Source organism: Bombina bombina, chromosome 3, assembly GCF_027579735.1.
Source record: "Bombina bombina isolate aBomBom1 chromosome 3, aBomBom1.pri, whole genome shotgun sequence".
NCBI classification, from domain to species: Eukaryota; Metazoa; Chordata; class Amphibia; order Anura; family Bombinatoridae; genus Bombina; species Bombina bombina.
In genome coordinates this window covers 477309390-477329482 of record NC_069501.1, presented here as the reverse complement: position 1 = coordinate 477329482, position 20093 = coordinate 477309390, and the positions used below count along the sequence as shown (strand labels likewise).

Below are 20093 nucleotides of genomic sequence, written 5' to 3'. Positions count from 1 at the left end.
AGAGGTCAAAAGGCTACGGCTACCTCTCTTTCTTTTTGGCTGAAAAGCATCATCCGTATGGCTTATGAGACTGCTGGCCAGCAGCCTCCTGAAAGAATTACTGCTCATTCTACTAGAGCAGTGGCTTCCACATGTGCTTTTAAAAATGAGGCTTATGTGGAACAGATTTGTAAGGCGGCGACTTGGTCTTCGCTTCATACTTTTTCCAAATTTTACAAATTCGATACTTTTGCTTCTTCGGAGGCTATTTTTGGAAAAAAGGTTCTACAAGCAGTGGTGCCTTCCGTTTAAGGTACCTGTCTTGTCCCTCCCTTCATCCGTGTCTTAAAGCTTTGGTATTGGTATTCCACAAGTATGGAGGAATCCGTGGACTCGATCCATCTCACAAGAGAAAACAGAATTCATGCTTACCTGATAAATTTCTTTCTCTTGTGATGTATCGAGTCCACGGCCCACCCTGTCTGTTTAAGACAGGTAGTATATTTTTATTTTAAAAACTTCAGTCACCACTGCACCTTATAGTTTCTCCTTTTTCTTCCTAGCCTTCGGTCGAATGACTGGGGGTCGGAGCTAAGGGAGGAGCTATATAGACAGCTCTGCTGTGGGTGCTCTCTCTGCCACTTCCTGTTGGGAAGGAGAATATCCCACAAGTATGGATGAATCCGTGAACTCGATACATCACAAGAGAAAGAAATTTATCAGGTAAGCATAAATTCTGTTTTTCAGAGCTAAATGACATAAGGGGATAAATAAATAATCATAATGTAAAGTTATCTCATTATGCATAATTATTTTATTTAAAATATTTTCAAGGTGTTTACTGCCCCTTTAAAGGGACTTTGTAGTGCAAAAATTACAAGCTCTAAACCTAAAGGAGCAATATCCCATATTTTTATACCCTGCAGCTGGTATAACAAGTAATTGGAAACATATTTAGAGGAAACCAAATGTACAGTTCAATGTACCTTTAAGTATTCAAAATTTCTTCAGATAGATTAATAACGTGATAAAAGACTACGTACAAGGTACTAAATTATGACTCTTTTTATACAGAAATTTGAAATCATATTTATAGCTTACCATTCTCTGTTTTCTTTATAGAAAGTCTAAGAGCCAGTCTCAGGATGCAGCCACAGAACTCTGTAGAGCTCAAAATTTTTGACCTGAATTGCTGGTGAGTTTTAAAAGGATATTATCTTTAGATGATTTTAATTTTTTCGCTTTCAATTTTCACTTGAATATTCATGCACTCCTGACCTACTTTCCATACATCCTATATTATAAAAGGCCAAGTATGTTTGTCCGATGCAGTCATGAGCAGTAGAGACTGCACAAGGACAAACAAACCTGGCCTTAACCGCAGGCGCAAGATAACTTCAGGAAGCTCTAGCACCCTCAGCTGTTAAGTTACAGCCGAGAGCTGGAGCTCCTGAAGCTCCAGGCATCTGCCGCATATGGAGCCAGAGCGCTATTGGTGACACTGTGGGCCGGATGGTGACGGCGGGAGGTGTGGGCTGGAGGCGGGTGGCAGGTGGGGGGCTCAGCAGCGGAGGGGGGAGAAAAGGAAAGGTAGTGGTAGGGCCTTATGCTACAGAAATTATTTTCTTAAAGGAACTGGGAGGGATGGGGCAGCTACACTACAGAAAAGGGTTTGGGGTGCGGTACTTAATGGCGATCGAGGGAGGGGGGAGGTGGTGGGACCAGTACACTACAGAATTTTTTTTAAAATTAATAATAATAAAAAAAAGATTTTATAGGTACTGGCAGACAGCAGCCAGTACTTAAGATGGTGGCAATAGGGGGGAGGGTTAGAGAGCTGTTTGAGGGGGGATCAAGGAGATTGGATGGTTAGGGGGATCCTACACTGGAGAAAAATAAAGAGAAATAGGGATAGAGATAGAGGGATAGGGATAGAGGGATATGGATAGAGATAGAGGGATAGGTATATAGGGATAGAGATAGAGGGATATGGATAGAGATAGAGGGATATGGATAGAGATAGAGGGATAGGTATATAGGGATAGAGATAGAGGGATATGGATAGAGATAGAGGGATATGGATAGAGATAGAGGGATATGGATAGAGATAGAGGGATAGGGATATAGGGTTAGAGATAGACGGATAGAGATATAAGGATAGGTATAGATAGATGGAGGGATAGAGGGATAAAGGGATAGAAATAGAGGGATAGATGGATAGGGATAGAAATAGAGATAGAGGGATAGGTATATATAGGTATACACAGGCTTTAACACTAGAGTGTGTCTATATATATATATATATATATATATATGATCAATATAGGAGAAAGGCACTCACAGGTCTTACACAAAACAGTCCATTAAATTTATTTTCGGAACCAGCACGATGATCTATGGCAGGAGCGTGTAAGGCCAACTCCTGGTGCATCTCCTACGTCATCATCCACAGACACTCTGTTTGTGTTGACAGGCGGTTGCTATAGTTACCGGTGCGACGTCTATGTTTGTTACCCACTCTTGGGGTAATCATCTACTGTCCTAATGATCTCGAGTGTACATAAATCTTGGCGTTATCCTATCTACATTGTCCGGTCATGTTTGGTACATAATATGCTGGTTATCTGATAAAGACACTGGTAATACACTAACGATTCAATACACAGTATGTATTTTTTTTTTCAAACACACATTAATATATGAGTACTCTCTAAATATTGATTTTTTTTTTTAACCAATGTATTTGAATAATAGCAACTATATGCCACTTATACTATAAAGGGATACTTTGTATATACACTATAAGGATCACCATGGCAACTATTATGGCAAAATTTTTACTCACTGGGAGTGGGGCTTATGGTATTTAAACACATTTGTTTGCTGTGTTGGCTTGTCTAAGGAAGGTGAGTTTGTCCCCAAAACGTCACATTAATAAATATCACAGGATTAAAAAAGGACCAGAGAGTGCTTCCATTGTGTTACTATATATATGTATTTATTTTCTCCCCTTTTCAGGGCCCTTCGCATCCTTAGTAAGAAGCGCAAGGAGCGCCTTGCTAAGATTGGTTATCTAGTCATAGAGGGGCAATATGACCTGGTTCTACTTCAAGAGGTGAGTGAACAAATACGATTGGACTTCAAATTTGTTTTTGTTTTTTTAACTCTGCAGTCTTATACTTTTCTTTTCTTTGTAGATCTGGAGTGACATTGACTATTCAGAGCTAAAACAACGCCTTTCTGTGGAATTCCCATATACTCACCACTTCAAGAGGTGTGTGAGTAGCCCATAAGACTAATAGAGCCCAAATCATTTTCTAGCTTGAGGAAATTCTCCATCTTTTTCTCTTTCCCTCTTTTTACATATAATTTATTTATATGTTTACACTTTCTTTTGTTTTCCTCTTAACTCTTTATCTTATTATATTTTTTTTTAGTGGAGTTATTGGAAGTGGCCTTTGTGTCTTTTCTCGGTTTCCAATCATGGACTGTCTTCAGCATCAGTTCTCTCTCAACGGATTCCCATACATGGTAAGAAAGCACTTCAATAGAATCTGGTTGCTATGCAACAGCCATGAGATCTCCAATCACAATGATGCGGCTAGAATCTCTTTGGCATTGATCTTATGCTTGGCAAAATCCACCTGTGATGTCCTACTGCCACAGTGTTGTACTAGACAATCTTGACTGATGTGCAGGTAAAGCTTATGTGCAAGGGGAAGGGTTGATATTAGAGGTAACCCCATGGTTGCAAAAGAGTGCAGTGACCTTCCTACTCCACTACTATTGCTGCATTCTGTCCATGGTTATACTGTGGCAATTATTTTAACAGCCGCAACTTTGCAATCAGGGCAAAATTCCTAGATAGTTTGTTAGACTGTTTTTTTTTTCTTACAGAATTTTGTATTAACATCATGGTATGCTTTAAAAGACTAGTTGTCTTGATTCTAGAAGTATCTTTATGTCTTTGCAAATGAATTCTTTAAACTACAGGATCAAGTTGTAAATATGTATTAAATATAATAAATATAATACTTACACACACACATATATATATATATATATATATATATATATATATATATATATATATATATATATAGTGTTTGTCTGTGTTATATTTATTTTTATGTGATGTAAACATCTAAAACAAGTTGACTTATACAGGTGTCCTGATATAGTGCCTGGGTGTTTTGTATAAATTAGAAATGGATAAAAAAGAACCCGTCTCTTCATGTGAAATAAACAAAATTAGGCCACATGCAGTCAGTGTATAAGTTGTAAAGGGACTGCGAGTAACTGTATTAAAAATTGAGTCATCATAATAACAATAATACTCTAGTGTGAACTCCTGACAGCTCAGTACTTAAACTAATTAACTCAGTAATGTGTTAGATTTAACTGATCATTTATACAGATCATTGGTCTGGAAACTAATTTGTTTGCTTATCTCCATGGGAAGAAATCATTAACTGAGCAGCCTCTGACCAGTCTGCTAAAGCTGTTGTTTCACATATTAATGGATTTTCTGTAAATCAGTGAAGGGCAACTAATGTCACTCTAGGGTTATGTATGCAGCCTCAGTGTCCACAAAGGGCAACACAGCTGCACTGAGCTGAGCATTAAACTCAAAGCTCTTTTGATTACCGAAACCCATGCAAATTCCAACTTGCCACATTAACAATGAATAGCTCTAGGTTTAAGCTACCCTACTTTGCTTTCTCATCTCCTTACCTCAAGCAGAAGTTGACTCATTGACTATAGAGATCTGAACTGAGAGCTGGAGAGAGAAAAGTGAATGGTAACTGAGTGCCAATGGTCTCCAGACGCACAACATTCTATTTGAGATGAAAGGAAGCCAGGCTTGTATTTTGAAAAAATTGCTGAAAAGTCCCTGGTAAAGTAAAGTCAACTTAGAAGCGAGATCCTGGGCTGAAGTGTGGGGCACACGTCTTTGTTGCAAGTTTGGAAAATATTTCAGCCATAGTTGAGATTTTCTGAGCTGAAGAATGGAGAAGAGGATCCATTGAAAAATTGGAATTTATATAAGGATAACAATATTTATTCTTGTTTTTTTTTATAACTTTATTTAGATAAGAAGCATAGGACTGTTACATATAAATATGAGTTGTACATTTACAGTACTTGATATCAAAGCAATGCAGTAATGGTAAGCAAGTTAAAATAAAGAAACATTGTCCATCAAGAAGGTTCTAGATGCAATGACAATATGTAAGTCCAACAGCTTCAGGGTTTCACTTTTAACTAAAGTAACATGCGATACACAAAATAACATTAACAACTTACAAAATATCCAAAACTATTGTGTCATGTCTTCCCCAAAAGCAAGCTGAGCGAGTAAGGTGTGTCAGGCCTAATTGCTTGTAAGAAGCTTAGAACTCTATACCTCCCTCTCAATGGTCTCCTGCCTCTGTAAGGCTGCCCATTTTCCACAAAGCATCTCTTCTAAGATAAATTCTGAAGAGGAAAATGGCATAATTATTTGGCATTAAAGTGGTATAGTAACGTGGTAATAAATATTTCCTATTTAGTGAAAACGTGTCTGATGGGTGTGGAGATATCTCCTTTCACATCCGCTAACTCTACCCTTAAGTGGTGGCAGCTCTCCCTCTTTCAAATAGTTATTCTTTTAAGACACATTTATTGTCTAGTATCTTCTTTTTAGCCAAAGTCTCCATTGAGTTTGAAGCTAAGTTTCTTCAAGATTCCTCTTGAAAGCTCATATGGGGCTGATTTATCATTGTGCAGGCGGACATCGATAAACGCTGACAGCATACGCTGTCGGCATTTAACATTTCACAAGTATTTCTCGTGAAATGCTTGTGCAGTACTCCCCCTGCACAGCTAGCTGCTTCTTAACTCCTAATTCTGGCGAGCCTGAAGGCTCGCACGGAATTAGCAGCTTGATGGGTTGATAAATCAACCCCATTGAGTAGCATTTTTTTCTTTGCTACAGTTCTGAAACTTGTGCTTGGTGGACTTTATAGCCTGTGGCTGTTTTTTTTAACATGAATCGCTATAAAACATTAAAATAATATCTTCCAGAAAAACTAAAAAAGATTGTCTTAAAAAGATTATTTCCAAGTTTGTGAGTTCTGTCCTTTCTTTATGTGCACCACCAATACCCCTGCCCAGAAATCAACTAATTGATTCAGCGATGTTTTTGACCTAATGACGACTATCATTTTAGTAATTTTATAATTAATTTTTATCATTCATATTTTTTTTAATGTCCACCATACACATTTAAATATTTAAATGCAATCATTAATCAGCAATCTGATGATCATCTTCATCTTTTAGTTTTCTATAAATTTCATGGTTTAGAAGTGTCATTTTAGCTATATTTAGGTTTCTCTTGTAAGGTGTATCCAGTCCACGGATCATCCATTACTTGTGGGATATTCTCCTTCCCAACAGGAAGTTGCAAGAGGACACCCACAGCAGAGCTGTCTATATAGCTCCTCCCCTAACTGCCATACCCAGTCATTCTCTTGCAACTCTCGACAAGCATGGAAGTAGTAAGAGAGAAGTGGTGAAACAAAGTTGTTTTTTTCTTCAATCAAAAGTTTGTTATTTTTAAATGGTACCGGAGTTGTACTATTTTTGTCCCAGGCAGAAAATAGAAGAAGAATCTGCCTGTGATCTCTATGATCTTAGCAGGTTGTAACTAAGATCCATTGCTGTTCTCACACATAACTGAAGAGAGAGGTAACTTCAGCTGGGGAATGGCATGCAGGTTATCCTGCTATGAGGTATGTGCAGTTAAAAAAAAATTCTAGAGATGTAAATGCTAGAAAATGCTGCTGTTACCAGATTTATGTAAGGTAAGCCTGAATACAGTGATTTAATAGTGACTGGTATCATGCTTACTTTCAGAGGTAATACTCTTATAGATTTTCAATATAAAACGTTGGCTGGAAATGTTTAAATGTTTTTATATATGCTTTGGTGATAAAACTTTATTGGGGCCTAGTTTTTTTCCACATGGCTGGCTTAAATTTGCCCAGAAACAGTTTCCTTATGCTTTTGACTGTTTAGACATGAGTGGGAGGGGCCTAATTTAGCGCTTTATTGCGCAGTAACTTTTGCAGACTGAGACATCCAGCTTTCCTCCAGGAGTACCCTGAATGCTATAGGACATCTCTAAAGGGCTCTTAGGCTTTCCAAAGTCGTTTGTTTGGGAAGGTAGGGCCACAGAAGTGCTGTGGCAGTTTGTTGTGACTGTTAAAAAACGTCTATATCGTTTTTTTGATCCGTTTTTTGATCTAAGGGGTTAATCATCCATTTGCAAGTGGGTGCAATGCTCTGTTAGCCTATTATACACACTGTAAAACATTTTGTTTGATTTACTGCTTTTTTTCACTGTTTTTCAATTTCTGACAAAAATTGTTTCTCTTAAAGGCACAGTACCGTTTTTATTTTTTGCTTGTTAACTTGATTTAAAGTGTTTTCCAAGCTTGCTGGTCTCATTGCTAGTCTGTTTAAACATGTCTGACATAGAGGAAACTCCTTGTTCATTATGTTTAGAAGCCATGGTAAACCCCCTCTTAGAATGTGTACCAAATGTACTGATTTCACTTTAAGTAATAAAGATCATATTCTGTCTTTAAAAAATTTACATGGCGGCAGTCATGGATAATACACTGTCAGCGGTATTATCCAGACTACCTGGGTTTCGAGGAAAGCGAGATAGCTCTGGTGTTAGAAGAAATACAGAGCATACTGACGCTTTTGTAGCTATGTCTGATACTCCCTCACAATATGCAGAAGCTGAGGAAGGAGAGCTTCTTTCTGTGGGTGATGTTTCTGACTCAGGGAAGAGGATTCAACCTGATTCTGATATGTCAACATTTAAATTTAAGCTTGAACAAATCCGCGTATTGCTCAGGGAGGTTTTAGCTGCTCTGAATGACTGTGATACAATTGCAGTGCCAAAAAAATTGTGTAGATTGGACAAATACTATGCAGTGCCGGTGTGCACTGATGTTTTTCCAATACCTAAAAGGTTTACAGAAATTATTAATAAGGAATGGGATAGACCAGGTGTGCCGTTCTCTCCCCCTCCCCTATTTTTAAGAAAATGTTTCCGATAGATGCCACCATACGGGACTTATGGCAGACAGTCCCTAAGGTGGAGGGAGCTGTTTCTACCCTAGCTAAGCGAACTACTATCCCTGTCGAGGACAGTTGTGCTTTCTCAGATCCAATGGATAAAAAGTTAGAGGATTACCTTAAGAAAATGTTTATTCAACAAGGTTTTATTCTACAGCCCCGTGCATGCATTGCCCCAGTCACTGCTGCTGCGGCTTTCTGGGTTGAGTCTCTGGAAGAGGCTTTACAGGTAGAGACTCCATCATGGTCAGCTGACGTTACTTCAAAGTTTAAGCTGCTTAACATTCCCTTCAAGGGGCAAACCCTATTCGGGCCTGGTTTGAAGGAGATCATTTCTGATATTACTGGAGGAAAAGGTCATGCCCTTCCTCAGGATAGGTCCAAATCAAGGGCCAAACAGACTAATTTTCGTGCCTTTCGAAAACTTCAAGGCTAGTGCGGCATCAACTTCCTCTAATGCAAAACAAGAGGGAACTTTTGCCCAGTCCAAGTCGGTCTGGAGACCTAACCAGACCTGGAACAAAGGTAAGCAGGCCAAAAAGCCTGCTGCTGCCTCTAAGACAGCATGAATGATCGGCCCCCTATCCGGTAATGGATCTAGTAGGGGGCAGACTTTCGTTCTTCGCCCAGGCTTGGGCAAGAGATGTCCAGGATCCCTGGGCGTTGGAAATTGTATCCCAGGGATATCTTCTGGACTTCAGAGCTTCTCCTCCAAAAGGGAGATTTCACCTTTCACAATTATCTGCAAACCAGATGAAGAGAGAGGCATTCTTACACTGTGTTCAAGACCTTCTAGTTATGGGAGTGATCCATCCAGTTCCAAAGGAGGAACGGGGACAGGGATTTTACTCAAATCTGTTTGTGGTTCCCAAAAAAGAGGGAACCTTCAGACCAATTTTAGATCTCAAGATCTTAAACAAATTCCTCAGAGTCCCATCATTCAAGATGGAGACTATTCGTACCATCCTACCTATGATCCAGGAGGGTCAATACATGACTACAGTGGATTTAAAGGATGCTTATCTTCACATTCCAATACACAAAGATCATCATCGGTTTCTCAGGTTTGCCTTCCTGAACAGGCATTACCAGTTTGTAGCTCTTCCCTTTGGGTTAGCTACAGCCCCAAGAATCTTTACGAAGGTTCTGGGGTCACTTCTGGCGGTCCTAAGGCCGCGGGGCATATCAGTGGCCCCTTATTTAGACGACATTCTGATACAGGCGTCAAATTTCCAAATTGCCAAGTCTCATACGGATATAGTCCTGGCATTTCTGAGGTCGCATGGGTGGAAGGTGAACGAAGAAAAAAGTTCTCTATCCCCTCTCACAAGAGTCTCCTTTCTGGGAACTCTAATAGATTCTGTAGAAATGAGGATTTACCTGACAGAGTCCAGGTTATCAAAACTTCTAAATTCCTGCCGTGTTCTTTTTTCCCACTTCTCGCCCTTCGGTGGCTCAGTGTATGGAAGTAATCGGCTTAATGGTAGCGGCAATGGACATAGTGCCGTTTGCACGCCTACATCTCAGACCGCTGCAACTCTGCATGCTCAGTCAGTGGAATAGGGATTACACAGATTTGTCCCCTCTACTAAATTTGGATCAAGAGACCAGGGATTCTCTCCTCTGGTGGCTATCTCGGGTCCATCTGTCCAAAGGTATGACCTTTCGCAGGCCAGATTGGACAATTGTAACGACAGATGCCAGCCTTCTAGGCTGGGGGGGCAGTCTGGAACTCCCTGAAGGCTCAGGGATCTTGGACTCAGGAGGAGACACTCCTTCCAATAAACATTCTGGAACTAAGAGCGATATTCAATGCTCTTCAGGCTTGGCCTCAGCTAGCGACAATGAGGTTCATCAGATTTCAGTTGGACAACATCACGACTGTGGCTTACATCAACCATCAAGGGGGAACAAGGAGTTCCCTAGCGATGTTAGAAGTTTCAAAGATAATTCACTGGGCAGAGATTCACTCTTGCCACCTATCAGCTATCCATATCCCAGGTGTGGAGAACTGGGAGGCGGATTTTCTACGTCGTCAGACTTTTCATCCGGGGGAGTGGGAACTCCATCCGGTGGTGTTTGCACAATTGATTCATCGTTGGGGCAAACCAGAACTGGATCTCATGGCGTCTCGCCAGAACGCCAAACTTCCTTGTTACGGATCCAGGTCCAGGGATCCCAAGGCGACGCTGATAGATGCTCTAGCAGCACCTTGGTCCTTCAACCTGGCTTATGTGTTTCCACCGTTTCCTCTGCTCCCTCATCTGATTGCCAAAATCAAGCAGGAGAGAGCATCGGTGATCTTGATAGCGCCTGCGTGGCCACGCAGGACTTGGTATGCAGATCTGGTGGACATGTCATCCTTTCCACCATGGACTCTGCCGCTGAGACAGGACCTTCTACTTCATGGTCCTTTCAACCATCCAAATCTAATTTCTCTGAGACTGAGTGCCTGGAGATTGAACGCTTGATTTTATCAAAGCGTGGCTTCTCCGAGTCAGTCATTGATACCTTAATTCAGGCACGAAAGCCTGTCACCAGGAAAATCTATCATAAGATATGGCGTACATATCTTTATTGGTGTGAATCCAAGGGTTACTCATGGAGTAAAGTCAGGATTCCCAGGATATTATCTTTTCTCCAAGAAGGATTGGAAAAGGTTTGTCAGCTAGTTCCTTAAAGGGACAGATTTCGGCTCTGTTTATTCTTTTGCACAAGCGTCTGGCGGATATTCCAGACGTTCAGGCATTTTGTCAGGCTTTAGTTCGAATCAAGCCTGTGTTTAAACCTGTTGCTCCGCCATGGAGTTTAAATTTGGTCCTTAAAGTTCTTCAAGGGGTTCCGTTTGAACCTCTTCATTCCATAGATATCAAACTTTTATCTCGGAAAGTTCTATTTTTGGTAGCTATTTCCTCGGCTCGTAGAGTTTCCGAGTTATCTGCCTTACAATGTGATTCCCCTTATCTGATCTTCCATGCAGATAAGGTAGTTTTGCGTACCAAACCTGGGTTTTTACCTAAGGTGGTATCTAATAAGAATATCAATCAGGAGATTGTTGTTCCGTCATTGTGTCCTAATCCTTCTTCAAAGAAGGAACGTCTATTACACAATCTTGATGTGGTTCGTGCTTTAAAGTATTATTTACAAGCTACTAAAGATTTTCGTCAAACATCTGCTTTGTTTGTTGTCTACTCTGGACAGAGGAGAGGCCAAAAGGCTTCGGCAACTTCTCTTTCTTTTTGGCTTAAGGAGTATAATACGCTTAGCTTATGAGACTGCTGGCCGGCAGCCTCCTGAAAGGATTACAGCTCATTCTAATAGAGCTGTGGCTTCCACATGGGCCTTCAAAAATAAATTTGATACGTTTGCTTCTTCAGAGGCTATTTTTGGGAGAAAGGTTTTACAGGCAGTGGTACCTTCCGTTTAAGTACCTGCCTTGTCCCTCCCTTCATCCGTGTACTTTAGCTTTGGTATTGGTATCCCACAAGTAATGGATGATCCGTGGACTGGATACATCTTACAAGAGAAAACATAATTTATGCTTACCTGATAAATTTATTTCTCTTGTGGTGTATCCAGTCCGCGGCCCGCCCTGTCATTTTAAGGCAGGTATTTTTTAACTTTAAACTACAGTCACCACTGCACCCTATGGTTTCTCCTTTCTCTTGCTTGTCTTCAGTCGAATGACTGGATATGGCAGTTAGGGGAGGAGCTATATAGACAGCTCTGCTGTGGGTGTCCTCTTGCAACTTCCTGTTGGGAAGGAGAATATCCCACAAGTAATGGATGATCCGTGGACTGGATACACCACAAGAGAAATAAATTTATCAGGTAAGCATAAATTATGTTTTTTTATTATACAAGAACATAATTGGGTTTGTTAATATATGAACTAAGCATGCAAAAGAACTATAACATTCTTAAAAAAGTGGGAACAGTTTGGAAAAGGCCTATATGAATTTTCAAGAGATCACACTTGTTGAATTAGGGAAGTCTAAAATTCATGTGAAAAGCTGCTAGAAAAGTGTGAATATAAAAAGACTGTGCAAAATTTGATAATGGAAGTTAATTGGAAGGTTTCTTAAAACTGCATGCTCTATCTGAATCATAAACTATTTTGAATTGAGAGTCCCTTTAAGTACCCCTTTTTATAAAAACTTGCCAGCATGGAGGGAAATCACCAGCCTATTTTACTGAGCATTATATTGTAAGTTTCTCTCCTTCACATAAAGCATGGTAGCTACACAGTTCCCATGGTAGATGCCTTTAAACAATCCCTGAGGGGCTCATACCACTGACAAAGCATCTTTTAGAATCTTGCCAGACCAGAAAGCTTTAGAGAATCGGGACCTAGGTTGTCTATTCTTTTTATAACTTGGAATGAGCTTAAATTGGAAAACATCACAATTGCAAGACAGTTTGTATGTCTTTTTTAATGGACTGGAATCAACTCCTATATTTCTAGCAATATACAAATACACTTCAATACACCTTCCCTTTTTCCATCTTAATACGAGGAGAGTCCACGGCTTCATTTATTACTTGTGGGAATACAGAACCTGGCCACCAGGAGGAGGCAAAGACACCCCAGCCAAATGCTTAATTATCTCCCCCACTCCCCTCATCCCCCAGTCATTTTTTGCCTTTCGTCACAGGAGGATGGCAGAGAAGTGTCGGAAGTTTTTCGGAGTAGTCTCTTATGGAGGGTAGTACTCTTCAGAATGGGACTGGAGTTTTAAGTAGTCTTGTCAGCCTCTCAGTGAGAGCATTGACAAATGTTAGGGTCTGCAGATGCAGGGAGAGTCTTTCTGCGAAACCATCCAGACTTGTATTAGCAGCTTCTTAAGCAATCAGTGTTTCACTGCCTGCTTTCTATTACTCAAGTCCATGTCAGGAGTGATGCTACAGCACTGTCAAACTTGAGAGGCCGTGTTCCTGTTCCACAGCGTAGATTCTGGTAAGATCGTTTAATTTTTTTATACCTGTAATGATAATGCAAGAAGACAGGATCACAGTGTGACTCCTTTTATCTGTATAGAATCAAGGGACTCCGGAAGGTGATTATTGAACAGGGGGGGATGTATACATGATTGCTTTATTGTGTTTTTTTTGTTGCAACATGTGTGAGATGTGGCCCGGGCAATGTGTGAACAGTCAGGTTCTTCCTATATTTTGATTACTGCGCACCCTGTTTAGTCTGGCGCGCTTTTTCTCAGCTGCGGGGGCGGTCCTGCATGGCACTCCATGTGACTGGGTGTGGTCTCATTCTCTTCCTTTCCTGACCGTCAGTTGCAGGAGAAGAAACGTTTTCTCTGTGGGCCTGGGTCATAGGAGGTGGTGAGTGCCCCGGCCATTGGGAATATAAAGGTGCCATTTATATTTTTCTATAGTCCATATTAAAAGGGCAAGCTATGGAGGACTCTGATGCGTTAGTGGGTACTCACTCTTTGCCTAGATTTATTATGAGGAGGCTTCGGTATATCCGCCTGCTCAACTATGTTCCACATGCCTTGATAAAATAGTGATATCTAAAAAGAACAAGATGTTTAGTACCACTGAGCCGACCACCCCTGAGGGGTCTCCGTCCCGCGAGGTGCGTTCCCTACAATCATCTCCGTTTACACATACAGCTCCCCAGTGCACTACTAATCCTCCTGTGGGAGGGGCCCAGTGGCCGCCAGATTTTGCTGATCAGTTGCAAACGGCGGTGTCTGCAGCCTTCAGTGCTTTACCTCGCCCTGCTAAGCGCAAGCGAAAGGTTAAACATCGCTATCTTTCCCAGGGGTCATCTACTCTGCTGGAGGTATCTGAGACTAGATTATCCGTTGATGCAGAGGACTCCGATACTTCGGAGGACTTTTTCTCTGGGTTGGAATCTGCGGCCTCCAAGCCTCGACTGCGGAGGAACCAGACTTTAGGTTTAGGATGGAGCACTTATGCTTTTTATTAAAAGAGGTGTTGGCTACTCTAGAGGTTCCGGAACCGAAGTTACCGAATAAACCTTCTATTCCTAAGCTTGATAAAGTTTATGAGGACAGGGTGGTGCCCCAGACTTTCCCGGTTCCTGTAAAGATGGCAAATATTATAAAGAATAAATGGGAGAGACTGGGTTCCTCTTACTCCCCTTCTTCATTTAAGAAATTGTTCCCGGTTCCTGATTCTCAGCTAGAGTTGTGGGGATCTGTCCCTAAGGTGGATGGAGCTATCTCCACGCTCGCTAAGCGCACCACTATCCCACTCGAGGATAGCTCGTCGTTTAAGGAACCCATGGATAAGAAATTAGAGACCCTGTTAAGAAAGAAGTTTCAGCACACGGGGTTCGTATTTCAGCCTGCAGCGGTGGTTGCTGCAGTGGCGGGAGCTGCCACCTATTGGTGTGACTCACTGTCAGAGATGATCGAGGTGGAGACTACCCTCGATGAGATACAGGAAAGAATTAAGGCCTTGAGGGTAGCTAATTCGTTTATCTGTGATGCAAATATGCAGATTATTCGCTTGAATGCCAAGACATCAGGCTTTTCTGTTCTGGCCCGGAGGGCCCTATGGTTGAAGTTGTGGTCTGCTGACATGACGTCCAAATCTAGATTACTTTCCCTTCCGTTTAAGGGAATGGTTCTTTTTGGTCCAGGAGGCTTGGACTCTATCATATCCACGGTCACAGGGGGCAAGGGTGCCTTTCTTCCTCAGGATAAAAAGAATAAACCTAAGGGTCCTAATTTTCGTCCCTGTTGTTCGGACAAGTCCCAACGACAGCAGCCTGCCGCAAAGCCTGAGCAGTCCAAGGGGTCTTGGAAACCATCTCAGTTTTGGAATAAGACCAAGCAGAGCAAGAAGCCCGCCGAGACAAAATTGGCATGAAGGGGTGGCCCCCGATCCCTCTCTGGATCTCGTAGGGGGCAGACTATCTCTTTTCATGGAGGCTTGGATGAGAGACGTGCAGGATCCTTGTGTTCTGGAGGTTATTGCCCAGGGTTACAGAATAGGTTTCAAAACTCACCCTCCCAGGGGCAGATTCCTAGTCAAATCTATCGTTAAAACCAGAGAAACGAGATGCCTTTCTGGAGTGCGTGAGGGATCTCTTCTCTCTAGGAGTAATTGTACCCGTACCTCTAGCAGAAAGAGGTCTAGGGTACTATTCAAACCTCTTCATGGTCCCAAAGAAGGAGGGCACGTTTCGCCTGATTATAGACCTAAAGTGCTTAAACAAGTTTCTGTCGGTCCCATCGTTCAAGATGGAGACGATAAGGTCTATTCTGTCCTTAGTTCAAGAGGGTCAGTTCATGACTACTATAGACTTGAAGGATGCTTCCCTTCATGTGCCAATACACAAGGATCACTTCAAGTTCCTAAGATTCGCTTTTCTGGATCAGAACTTCCAGTTTGTAGCTCTTCCCTTCCGTCTGGCTACTGCTCCAAGAGTCTTTACCAAGGTTCTGGGAGCTCTGCTCTCGGTGGAGAGATCCAGAGGTATCACAGTAGCACCTTATCTGGGCGATATCCTGGTCTAGGCCCCATCCTGCCGGCTGGCAGAGGACCATTCGAGAGCTCTTCTTCTTCTGCGATCTCATGGATGGAAGATAAACTCAGGAAAGTGTTCTCTGGTTCCTAGTACCAGAGTGGAGTTACTGGGCCATATCCATGAAGATATTCCTGACAGACCAGAGACATTGCAAAATTGCCTCCAGCTGTCTGGCCCTTCAAACCACCTCAAGGCCATTATGGCCCGGTGTATCAAGGTGATTGGGCTCATGGTATCCAGCATAGATGTCATTCCATTCGCCAGGTTCCATCTCCGACCTCTTCAGTTGTGCATGCTGAGGCAATGGAACTGCAATCACTCGGATCTATCCCAACAGATCTCTCTGGACAACCGGGCAAGGGACTCCCTTTCTTGGTGGCTTCGTCCGTATCAGTTGTCCCAAGGGACATCCTTCCTGAGACCATCCTGGGAGATTGTGACTATGGACACGAGCCTCTCAGGATGGGGAGCTGTTTGGGGTACCAGGAAGGCAAAGGGCAGGTGGAGTTGGGAGGAGTCGCTTCTTCCGATCAACATCCTGGAACTTCGAACGATCGTCAGCGCTCTGATGGCTTGAACCCTTCTGGGTCCGTCTCAGTTAATCAGATTCCACCACCAGGGGGCAACGAGAAGCTCCCTAGCCATGAGGGAAGTATCTCGGATTCTGGAATGGGCAGAGACCCACAACTGCTCGCTGTCAGCGATCCACATCCAGGATGTAGAAAACTGGGAAGCGGATTTTCTCAGCAGACAATCGTTTCATCCGGGGGATCTTCAATCTACCCAGATACAGGTCGCGGTCCAGGGATCCCCAGGCAGAGCTGATAGATGCCTTAGCAGTGCCTTGAGGATTCAGCCTAGTCTACATATTTCCACCGTTACCACTTCTACCTCGAGTAGTGGCCCGCATCAAGCAGGAGCAAGCATCAACTATTCTGATTGCTCCGTCATGGTCGCGGAGGATGTGGTTTGTGGATCTGGTGGGGATGTCATAGTCTCCTCCATGGCGGTTACCCTGTGGTTCAGGGCCCCTTTGTGCATCAAAATCTAGATTCTCTGAGGCTGATTGTGTGGAGATTGAACGCTTCTTAGCCAGGAGAGGGTTTTCTGAGAGTGTGATTGATACTTTCATTCAAGCCAGGAAGCCGGACACCCGACGCATCTAGCATAAGGTGTGGAGGACCTACTTACTCTGGTGTGAGTCTCGTGGATACTCCTGGTATAAGGTCAGAGTATCCAGGATACTTTCCTTCCTCCAGGACGGTTTGGAGAAGGGACTTGCCGACAGTTCCTTAAGGGGACAGATTTTGGCTCTATCTGTGTTGTTACACAAGAAGCTCCCTGAGCTTCCTGATATACAGTCGTTTGTTCAGGCCCTATCCAGGATCAGGCCTGTATTTAGACATTCTAATCCTCCTTGTAGTCTGAATTTGGTTCTTAAGGTTTTGCAGAAGGCTCCGTTTGAGCCTATGGCCTCTAGTTATCAAGGTCTGTCGGACTGATCCGACAGTGCGGATCAGGTCCGACAGACCTCGCTGAATACGGCGACCAATACGCTCGCCGTATTCAACATTGCATCAGCAGCTCACAGGAGCTGCTGGTGCAACGCCGCCCCCTGCAGACTCGCGGCCAATCGGCCGCCAGCAGGGGGGTGCCAATCAACCCGGTCGTACTCGATCGGGTTGATTTCCGGCGATGTCTGTCCGCCTGCTCAGAGCAGGCGGACAGGTTATGGAGCAGCGGTCTTTGTGACCGCTGCTTCATAACTGCTGTTTCTGGCGAGCCTGCAGGCTCGCCAGAAACACGGGGCATCAAGCTCCATTCGGAGCTTGATACATATGCCCCTATGCATTCTATTGACATTAAGATTCTGTCTTGGAAGGTTCTTTTTCTACTGGCTATTGCTTCGGCACGCAGAGTCTCTGAAATCGCAGCCTTGCAATGTGAGCCTCCTTACCTGGTTTTTAATGCCGATAAGCCTGTCCTTCGAACTGGGTTGGGATTTCTCCCCAAGGTTGCATCTGATCGCAACATTAATCACGAGATTGTAGTTCCTTCCTTGTGTCCTAACCCTTCTTCTTCAAAGGAACGGTTACTTCATAACTTGGATGTGGTTTGAGGTTTGAAATTTTTTCTTCAGACTACAGAGGATTTCAGACAGACTTCAGCATTGTTTGTTGTCTATTCAGGGAAGCGCAAAGGGCAGAAGGCTTCTTCCACTTCCCTATCTTTCTGGTTGAGGAGCATGATTTACTTAGCTTATGAGACAGTGGACATAAGCCTCCTCAGAGGATTACGGCTCATTCAACTAGAGCTGTGGCTTCTTCTTGGGCCTTCAAAAATGAGGCCTCTATGGAGCAGATTTGTAAGGCGGTTACCTGGTCCTCCTTACATACTTTTTCAAAGTTTTACAAATTTGACGTTTTTGCTTCGGCTGAAGCAGCTTTTGGGAGAAAGGTTTTACAGGCTGCGGTGCCCTCAGATTAGGGTCCGCCTCTTTTTTTTTTACCCTCCCGTTTTCATTCAGTGTCCTCTAGAGCTTGGGTATTTGTTTCCCACAAGTAATGAATGAAGCTGTGGACTCTCCTCATATTAAGATGGAAAACATAAATTATGCTTACCTGATAATTTCATTTCCATCTGTACGAGGAGAGTCCATGGCTCCTGCCCGGTTCTCTGTTAGACGGACCTAAATTTCTTTGGTTTTCTTCTGGCACCATTTATAGCCTGATATGTCTCCTACTGTTCCTTGTTCCCTCGGCAGAATGACTGGGGGATGAGGGGAGTGGGGGAGGTATTTAAGCCTTTGGCTGGGGTGTCTTTGCCTCCTCCAGGTGGCCAGGTTCTGTATTCCCACAATTAATGAATGAAGCCGTGGACTCTCCTCGTACAGATGGAAATGAAATTATCAGGTAAGCATAATTTGTTTTTCACATTTGCTCATCATATTATTCGAGTAAGATAAAAAATATCACTTTAAAGACACATGAAACCCAAACATTTTTTGATTTTGATTTAGGTAGAACATACAATTTTAAACAACTTTCCAATTTACTTCTATTATTTAATTTCCTTCATTCTGTTTGTATCATTTGTTGAAGGAGCAGCAATGCACTACTGGTTTCTAACTGAACACTTGGGTGAGTCAATGAGCCATTGACAATCGGTGTATATATATGCAGCCACCAATCAGCAGCTAGAACCTTTGCTGCTTCTGAGCTTGCCTAGATAAACCTTTCAGAAAAGGATAAGAGAAGGAAGCAAATTAAATAATAGACGTAAATTAGAAAGTTGTTTAAAATTTGATGTTCTGTCTAAATCATCAATGTCTAATTAAGTCACATTTACCTTTTTTTATACAATGCAATTGTATTAAGATAAATCACTTTATACACTTTTGCTCCCTCCTCAATATATCTTTTTTTGCTGTTTTTTTTTTGGAGGGGTGAGTTTCTGTCCCACAATTCTAACATAACTGACCATAAAAAAAAGAGATCAAGGATGTCCAAAAAAGGTTTGTTTGTGTTGAGTATTATTTAAGTAGATGGAGTTCTAAATTAGTTTTTACCTTTGTCCTGTACCATTTTTTTTGTTTATCTTGACATTAGCATATTATGGATGTCTCATCCAAACCCGTATCAGTGACCTTAGAGGAATTGTATGTGATGAAATATGAGTTACTTTTTTTTGGTGATCAGTCCTGTAGCTATGTTTATCATGCATATTAAACTGAATGGATAAAATATTTAGTGCTTGAGATTGGAACTGGTTTAGAAGTGCTATTAGGGGAGGTAGTATGCGGTCTCCCTTACTAGGGAAGTATCAAGGTGGATCATTTCTCTTGCAAGGTGTATCCAGTCCACGGATTCATCCTTTACTTGTGGGATATTCTCATTCCCTACAGGAAGTGGCAAAGAGAGCACACAGCAAAGCTGTCCATATAGCTCCCCCCTTAGCTCCACCCCCCAGTCATTCTCTTTGCCGTCTCTAAGTACTAGGGTCTCTCTACGGGAGGGTAAAGTGAATGTGGTGTTAGAATTGTAGTTTTATATCTTCAATCAAGAGTTTGTTGTTTTTAAATGGTACCGGTTCGTACTATTTACTCTCTAGCAGAAAAGTGATGAAGAATTCTGCCGAGAGGAAAATGATTTTAGCATGTTGTAACTAAAATCCACTGCTGTTCCCACACAGGACTGAGGAGTACCAGAAAACTTCAGTTGGGGGGAACAGTTTGCAGGCTTGACTGCAATGAGGTATGTTCTGTCAATTTTTTCTAGACAAGACTGAGATAATGCTAGAAGACTGACAGGATCCCCATGTGGGGAGGGTAAGCTATGTTCTGAGACTTAGTATAGAATTGCATGCTTACATAACAGGGCTAAATAGGCTTGTTGACACTAATACAGGGCAATCAATTATTTATTTAAGAAATATTCATTGGTGACACTTTTCTTAAGCA

The 20093-nt window shown here is 42.3% G+C and overlaps 1 protein-coding gene across 1 annotated transcript in view; it reads left to right on the top strand.

Annotated features, from left to right (window-relative positions):
- Positions 1-20093, top strand: part of SMPD2 (sphingomyelin phosphodiesterase 2) — a 120708-nt gene that overhangs the window by 55980 nt on the left and 44635 nt on the right. Inside the window, exons 2-5 of the mRNA XM_053706796.1 lie at positions 1102-1174; positions 2998-3094; positions 3177-3253; positions 3417-3510. Of these exons, the coding sequence (XP_053562771.1) occupies positions 1125-1174; positions 2998-3094; positions 3177-3253; positions 3417-3510 (318 nt within the window). The 5' untranslated portion in view covers positions 1102-1124. The remainder of the gene's footprint in view (positions 1-1101; positions 1175-2997; positions 3095-3176; positions 3254-3416; positions 3511-20093) is intronic.